At 47.7% G+C, this 8,449-nt stretch overlaps 1 protein-coding gene across 1 annotated transcript; it reads left to right on the top strand.

Moving 5' to 3' along the window:
• Positions 1–4,427: 4,427 nt before the first annotated feature.
• Positions 4,428–7,022, top strand: LOC119459672 (uncharacterized). The gene is made up of 2 exons (XM_037721334.2): positions 4,428–4,865; positions 5,299–7,022. Exons 1-2 carry the CDS (start codon positions 4,445–4,447, stop codon positions 5,610–5,612), a joined length of 735 nt encoding a protein of 244 aa, XP_037577262.2. The 5' UTR covers positions 4,428–4,444; the 3' UTR covers positions 5,613–7,022.
• Positions 7,023–8,449: the final 1,427 nt, after the last annotated feature.

The following is an 8,449-nucleotide window of genomic DNA, read 5'->3' as shown; positions in this document are numbered from 1 at the left end:
GCTGACTAGAAGGCTCATAACCTGCCTTATTCTTGCACTCCCACCATCCCCATCCCGCCAAACGCCCTTAGTGACTCTTCGCCTGTGAAAATATCTCCTGCTGATCCAAACGATGTCTGATTTCAATGTGCGCCGGTTCCTTCTCCACCATTTTATTTAGGGCAGAGTAAACGACGCTAAAGACGCTGCTGGTGTGGGAGCCTCATACAGACAAACCCGCGGTCGGAAACTCCCTATACCTCACATTGGACACTCGGTCCCATGCCGATAAGCGGCGGCAGCGCCGCTTCCACTACTGGCGGCTGCCGGATATCCTACTGGAAATCACAAACACACATTGCCTTCATGACGTCACTGATGAGGTCAGAATGTAGAAGGAGAGGGCGCGTAGCCGGGAGGAGGAAGGCTGCCACTGGAGCCCTCCTTTCCCACTTCGCATGCAAGCGGACTGTGTTCGTGCTCTCTTGCAGGTCCGCTGGCCTTGCGGCGACATTGGCCAAATCGCGGTGCAGAACCCACCAAAGTGTGTCGTGTATTAGGAAGCACTTTGTTCCTACCAGGTTTACCTTGTAAGCTGCTATTCATTTTCTAAACCACTGGGATTACGCACCAGTGCCAAGCAATTATAATGAGAGAGAGAGAGAGACAAAACTTTATTTTGATGAGGCACGGAGAAGCGTCGATTTCCGTGGTGGGTGGAGCCTTCAGTCCAGGGCCCCAGCGGCGGTGGCAGCACTTTCGGCTCTGGCGAAAAGCTTTCGCTGATCCTCCAGTGCCGAGCTGGTCAGCACCATCTCCCACTGCTCGTGCGTTGCGTTTCGATTTGGGGAGTTATTGGGGATATTTTGGCATGCCCATGTGGTGTGGTAGAGGGTAGCTCGCTCTGTACAGAAAGGACAAAGGGGTTGATAAAGGGTGGGGTACATCTCGTGAAGGAGCGTGAGGTGAGGATAGGTGTTGGTCTGGAGTTGCCTCCAGGTCGTGGCTTCAGCTCTGGTGAGGGATGGGTGGGGTGGCGGCATCGTTTTTCTCGAAAGGCGGTAGTGCTGCAGTATATCGTAGTAAGTTTGTAGTGTGTCTGGACTTGGGTCTTCTGGCGTCTCTTGCAGTGCCCGGTTGCAGTGACCTCGGGCTATCGTGTGTGCACGATGGTTTCCGCTGACGCCTTCATGTCCCGGTGTCCAAATTATCGTGGTGCGGGGTATTTCGTTGAGGCGATGTAGAATATCGCATGCGATTTTATGTAGATGGCCGTTCGCGTAGGCTCGACATGCTGATTGACAGTCTGTAAGAATATATAGTTCTTCGTTTTGTCTCGATGCTGAGATGGTGAGGGCAATAGCGCCCTCTTCGGCTTCGGCGACGTTCTGCGTACGAACGGAGGCGGATACCATTTCTTGCTGTCTGTGTCCAGCCACGCTGATTACCATGCCCTCTCCATTCGGGTACATGGCCGCATCTGTCCAGCGAGCAGTGGAAAGAGTGCCGTATCTCCTTTCTATTGTTATCGCTCGTGCTTTTCTCCTGCCCAAGTGATATTCCGGGTGCATGTTACGCGGAACAGGCGCCACCATTATTTGCTCGTGTAGGGACTTGCGGAGTACTTCTTGATTGTTGTTTGTCGCCACGGGGTATTGCAACCTTCGAATTGTTGCTCTGCCTGTTCTAGTGAGGTTGAGGCGCATGATTTGCGCATGTCGGTGTGCTTCAATTAGGTCTTCTAAGGTGTTGTGGATGCCCAGGGATAGAAGTTTCGTTGTTCCGGTGCCTGGAGGAAGGCCGAGGGCTTGTTTGTACGCTTTCCGCAGTAACACATTTATTTGGGCTTTTTCTGTTGATGTTAAGTTCAAATAAGGTGTCGCGTACGTGACTCTACTGACGATAAGGGCCTGAGTCAAGCGCAATAAGTCTTCTTCCTTCATGCCATGTCTGCGACTGGCAACTCTATTAATCATGTGAGCTACGCTGTAGGCAGTTTGTTTCAGTGCGTTTACAGTCTGGTTATTGCGACCACTATTTTGCATGGAGACACCTAATATGCGGAGTGTTTGGACTCTGGGTATAGGTTTTTGGTTTAGGTGTATTTCTATGGCCTCTCTCTCTGTGCTTTTTCTTCTTGATTTCTTTTTGAGAACGAGGAGCTCGGATTTTTCTGGGGAGCATTCCAGGTTGCACTCTTTGGCGTATTTGGTGACAGCGTCTGCCGCCGCTTGCAGGGCGTCCTGCTGTTCTCCATCTGAGCCTCGAGTTGTCCAAATGGTAATGTCATCCGCATATATCGCGTGACGAAGGTGCGGAATCTTCTCTAGATGCTCTGGGAGGTTTTTCATGGCGACGTTGAAGAGAAAAGGCGATAAGACTGATCCCTGAGGAGTGCCTCTATTTGGAACCTTTTTCTCTTTTGTTCTGAGGGTATCCACGCCTACCGTTGCCGTGCGGTCCGTTAAGAATGCTCGAATGTAGTTATAGATTCGTTCGCCGCAATTGAGTTGCGATAAGTTTTTTAGGATGGCCTCATGAGCTACGTTATCAAATGCGCCTTTAAGGTCCAGTGCGAGTATGCATTTTACATGTGTGGTGACATGGTCCAGTACTTCTTCCTTCAATTTGAGTAGTATGTCTTGAGTCGACAAATGCGGCCTGAAGCCGTACATCGTGTCAGGAAAGAAACCCGTGTCATCCACGTGAAGCTTCCCCAGGCACGACGTCAGGGATATGGGTCGCATGTTGGTGAGACCTGGAGGCTTGCCCGGTTTTGGTATGAGTACTATGTGCGCGTGTTTCTATTCATTTGGTAGTGTTCCCGTTTCCCAATGGGTATTAAAGAAAGTCGTTAGGGCTTCTATTGAGTTGTCGTCCAGGTTTCTCAGCATTTTGTTTGTGAGCCCATCTTGTCCGGGTGTTGTGTTTCGAGTTAGGGAGTGAAGCGCTGTCCAGACTTCCGTGATTTCAAATGGGCGATCTAGGTCTTCATTTGGCTTCCCACTATTATTTGGTAAAGATGTTTGGTTCCGTGTGTGATCGCCGATGTATTTGGCCTCTAGCTCTCGCAGAATATCTTCATCCGACCCCGGTTGGTTGCGAAGTATGCGTCTGATTGTGTGCGAGGTTTGTTGCTTGCTTTTGGTTGGGTCCAGTAGGTGTTTTAGGATTGCCCACGTTTTAGACGAGCTGAGCCTTCCGCTCAGGTTGGCGCACATTTGTTGCCAGTTTTGGCGCACCAAGACAGTAGCGTATTCTTCCGCCTGTTGTGTAAGAGCAGCTATGCGCAATTTTAGTTTTCTATTATGCTTTTGTTTGCGCCATCTTTTCAAAAGGCCTCTACGAGCGTCCCACATATGCACGAGATGTGGGTCTACCACCGGATGTTCCAATTATAATGAAGAATATTTATATAGCGAACCGTTAATAATTACCAATATTCGCGGTTCATATATTCCATTTCGTAGTTTCGTGAAAGTGGTCTCTTTGAAAGTCCTAACTTGCAGTTGCGTTCAGGGCTACACTTCAACTAGTCCACAGATATAGTGGGGGGAGGGGGGGTAGCATAAAGAAAATAACTTCCAGCTACCATCAATCGTTAATTTTGTTCGTGTGTTGTGAAGTGGATCGACTAAAGCTGGCCGATTTCTCGGCCAGCCAAAACTTAACAGAAGTAAAAGTTGATCGCTTTTGTTTTGATTCACACATTCGGTACTGGAAGAAAACATGTCACTCCACGCTGTGCGAAAGTGACAATCTACAGAAGCAATTTTCATTCACAACGGAAATTTGTACATAATGAGTGAAAATAGATTCCAGAAGATCCAAACCACTTCGAAAATTATTCACCACCACGGCTGCCTCTTTCCTTTCTTTTTTTAACCTTGGCTATGAACAAGAGTGAACGAAATGTATAGGCCAAAAAGACACACTTAAGCGTTTCATTACAAGTATTTCACCGGCAACAGATGGGCTGCCGTCATGACGAATGAGTCAAGCGACATTGCTCTTATTTCAGTCCACTCAGGTTTGCACAGAACTGGCTTACCCCCGTATTCTCAAACGCGCCTTCACTTGGCGCTTCAGCTTGACTTCACCGAGTCGAGGCGACGCGCCTTCCTTCACTCAAGGCGCCGCTGCGTTTCATGAACACTACTTCAGCACTACTCCGTCAAGGGGCTGCTTGAGAAACCAGCCTTCACTTGAACGGCGAGCGACTTCCGGAAAGCGCCCCTGATAGCGAGAGTGTATGGCTGAATATTGCAATAAAATCAGCAAATAAACGTTCAAACGTTTAGGAGATGTTTAATTTTTGAAGTGAATTAAGTTTTCTTTAATGTATTTATCAATACAAGTTATGAGTGACACTTGCAACATAGTTTTTTATCAGTGAAACGCTGATGTAGCCGAAACTGGCCAAGCGTGGCCAAGTCCCACCAGTGCAGAATCCGTCAGAAATCACATGTTTCGTTTATCCGTACGTGCTCTTGTTACTGTACTCTTGTATTTACTGCTGCCGGAATTTGCTTTGCTATCGTGTTCTGTGCGCGTTTGTTTGCTCTTTCGTATGAGCATGAGCAACGGCGATGGTGTCAATCGTGGTGGCGGCAAAACCGGCGCGCCCAGGTTTGTTTACACGCGTGAAGAACGGGAACTGCTCCGTAATCTGGTGGTGAGGTACAGAGCGGTTATTGAAAACCGCAAGATTGATAACACTTTGAAGCGCGCCAAGGACAGTGCCTGGGAGAAGCTGACTGAGGAATACAACAGCCAGCCAGGCATTCGTCGCGTCACAGTGGTGCAGCTGCGGAAGCTGTGGGACAACGAAAAATCGAAGTGGAAAAAGAAAGATTCGGAAGAAAAGCGGGATTTCTACGCAACAGGTGAGAATTGCACATTACGTTTGCTTGATAAAATGAAGTAGCACAGAGGTCTCCAGAGTACGCCTGAACTAAATATGTAAAAAGAATTCTATGCAGCCTCGGCACCATCGAAACATTAACAAAGTCCTCCCTTCCCTCCCGGCACACCCGCGTATCCCCGCTTTGCTGCCTAACTTTATTAATAATGGTTATGCAAAGCGCAAAAAAGTACTTTTGCTGGTGTCAGTATAACAACAAATATTCTGCGCACATTATGCACATGCCAATAATTATCGGCATATTCAGAAAGTGTAGCTGGTGGGTTATCGATGTATTATCTTATATGTTGAGGACATTACAGTGCGAGTTGGTTGCTAGTCGTGTTTACACGTGTTCGCTGGTTTTTAGCCTGTAATTTTGAATGTACACATGCATTTACACTTTTCTGCCTCAGGGGGTGGGCCACCTACCTGCCGGCCAATGAGCCCATCATTGGCGCTTGTCGGGGCGGCTGCCTCGCACATTGGGACACGGCTCCCAAACCCCTACGACAGCGACGGATCCCATATGAGCCAGCCAGTGATGTCGCTGCCACCCGCGCGTACCATTGAAGTTATGGTGACAGGCAATCAAGGCAGCATGGACGAGTGGCTTGAAGGCAGAATTGGCAAGAGCTGTTGGCATGTTGTAGCGTGTTGTGCTATGGCTGCATGCGTGTATACTGTTTGTGAGATGTTATGTTTCTATGTTATTTATGTTTGTAAGTAGCGCAGCTGGCGCAGCTGTTCACATGGCTCGTGTGTCTATTTCACAAAAATTTACGTTTGTCATTACGATCTGTCAGCAGTACTCCATGTTGTGCCAGTATGTTGCTGTTACCTCCCCAAATTATTGTCAGTGGCGTGCATTTTTATTAAGTTCATCGTGTCCTTGCGTGTCATGAATGTAAATAACTGACATCATGGCTAGTTTGCTAGCCTTGTACACCATTGGAGCTGTTCTTGAATCTGATTGTTTTCTATGTGCAGATCCCCTCTTTCCTAGCCCCACTTCCAGTGCAGGAAAAGGCTGGCCTGTCAACAAACCAGTACATTTCACCTGCCATGGCTGAAATGCCTCAATCCACCAGTCAACACTTTGCTGCTGTTGGAGCACCGTTTCATGAAGGACAGTCTCTTTTTTTTCTTATTTGTTTGGGTCTCACATAATTAGCATGCACTTGGCCGAGCTGTCTCAATCTCTTATTCTTACCGAGATGCCTGGGTGTTTGCATGCTGTCAACAATGCGCCCCCTACCACCTGTTATCCAATTTTAATGCGGATACCATGAACACATTCATTATGATTCCTGTATGTACGCGTAGAAAAAGAAGTTTGCAAGCACGCAAACAAAAGTGTTCCTACAGTAAAGTTACAATGTATGAAGACCTTTTTGATCGCCTCACCTACCTGTGGGGCACTAGCTCTGCTTCTTTTATATCTGCAGACACTACCTCTGTGGTACCACGGCCAGCTGCGGAAGTCTCCGCTCTATCAGAAGCAACGGGCATGCCGTCATCTACAGCTCAGGCGCCTTCAGTCGGAAAGCTCAGCTGCATGCTGTTCCAGTACCACTGGCTCCTGGCAACATGTCTTCTTTGCAGCTGGTTTTTGTGACTAACATGCAGCAGGCATCGTCAGATAAGTTGTTTCTTCTGTTAGAAAATTTTATACTACAGCTGCGATGCCTCCAGCCAGCAGTAAAACTAAATAGCTTGCGTATCCAGCAGCACTGGAATCTGTGTGAAATTGAGCCTTCTTTTGGCAGTATGTTTGTGTAACTAACATATGTCGCAAACATCATAGAGAGCAGTTGTATCTACTGTCATAATAAATAACATGCTACACAGGTGCCACTATCCAGTCGTGAAGCTTTACAGCCTGTTGTTACGACAGCACTTAGTCGAGACAGGAACACACTTTTCCTTTTTGTTTCTGTGACTAACACACTTGAAAGGCATCATACAGATGAGCTGCTTACTTTTTGTTTTTACTTGCTGGCCTGGACTGCAGTTTAGAGCCAATAGCGGCTTCCATTTCCATGTGTGACTGATTTGTTGTGGCTGTCTTATTAATGTGCATGCATGTATGTGTAGTAGTACTCATAAGATGTTCCAGCAGTGGAATCAACACTGCTTATAAATATGAGTTTTCTACTGTAGTGCCTCCTAGGCTTCAACGCAATGTTTGTTTTATGTGTGCAGATAATCCAGTTGAGCCACCACTACCGGCTCAGGAAGATGCTCTTTTGGCAGGTCCCAGTACCGTGCTGCTATCGGCGAACGACCCCTTTGAAACCAGCTTTTCACCAGAGCTAGCTGGCCCAGCAACGCCAGCTCAAGAAAGGGACACGACACATGCAGTGGCAACTGCTGCTCAACCGGACGCTTCAGAAGCTCATGCTGGCATTGACACACGATTGAGACCAGCACGATGCCGCATAGCAGCAATAGAGCGTGTGCTCGCACTGGAAGGAGCTGCCCGACTGAAGGCACTTCAAAAAGATGATGAGCACACAGCAGAACTGCATTCTTTAGAGATGCGCTTGCGTCGGCAGCAGCTCCTCCAGCAACGACGTCGTCACAGGATGGATGAAGAACGGAAGCAGGAGCTTCACAAAATTGAAATCCAGTTGCGACAACAGCAGCTGGAGCAGCAAAAGTGGCGCAATGACGTGGAGCGCCAGATGCTGCTTCTTGAATTAGAGGCCAAGAAGCAGCAACTTGCACAAAACAAGCCGGCGGAGTAATAAATATTTTATTGTATTTCTCACACACGTCTATGCTCTAATGCGCAAGAAGTATGACCCAGCTACAGCTGCGGTAAATGGTCGCAACTACTGGTGCAGATGAGCAATCATGTACACAAAACATGAACCAGCACAAAAATATACATATCACGGAAATACTAAAGGAGCATCCAGAGCAGTTATTGTGCTTGAACTTTGATGGCGTTCCTGCTTCTCTTACTTCCACATAATCGGAGTTTGCAAGCTGTACTAATTTATTTGCGATCCAGGTGGAACAAGATGCACATTTGCTTTTATGATGCCTTAGTGAAATGCTCGAGCGATAAGCCGCATTCAGCATTGCGATCCATGTAGTGTGTCTGTTTGACTCGCCACATCAGGCTGCTGCCGCCTAAAGTGTTGTGGGATCACCACAGCTGGAGGTTCTGTGTCCTGCCTCAGGACTGCCAGCTTATGCAGGGCAGCACAGGCTGTCGTAACGACTGCAGAACGCTCCGCCAAGTGTTGAAGCCTCATGTCTAAACATGGGAAGCGACGCTTCCACACACCGAAAGCCCTCTCCACAGTATTCCGGGTGCGGATGTGAGCTGCTTGATACCTGTGCAAAACAGACAATGTTAGTTTGCACTTCTGCTAACTACTTGGAGACGAACGTTATACCTTGGAATCATAAGCAGGCCAGTAGTCAATGTTCCTGCAGCTAATAATTCTATTGTGATGTGGCCTAGTCAGTGCAGCAAAAACAGATTGCAGCAAATATATGAAGGTAATAATACAAAGCCATATTTTGAAAAATTGCATCAGAACCTCTAAATGT

Source organism: Dermacentor silvarum, chromosome 7, assembly GCF_013339745.2.
Source record: "Dermacentor silvarum isolate Dsil-2018 chromosome 7, BIME_Dsil_1.4, whole genome shotgun sequence".
Taxonomy (NCBI): Eukaryota; Metazoa; Arthropoda; class Arachnida; order Ixodida; family Ixodidae; genus Dermacentor; species Dermacentor silvarum.
Note: the sequence above shows the minus strand (reverse complement) of the source record. Positions and strands in the feature narration are given on the sequence as shown.

Coding starts and splice junctions, on each gene's coding strand:
- LOC119459672 (XM_037721334.2), top strand. CDS start 4,445: ATGTTTCGTTTATCCGTACGTGCTCTTGTTACTGTACTCTTGTATTTA. Junction 4,866..5,298: donor GCGGGATTTCTACGCAACAG/GTGAGAATTGCA, acceptor TTTCTGCCTCAG/GGGGTGGGCCACCTACCTGC.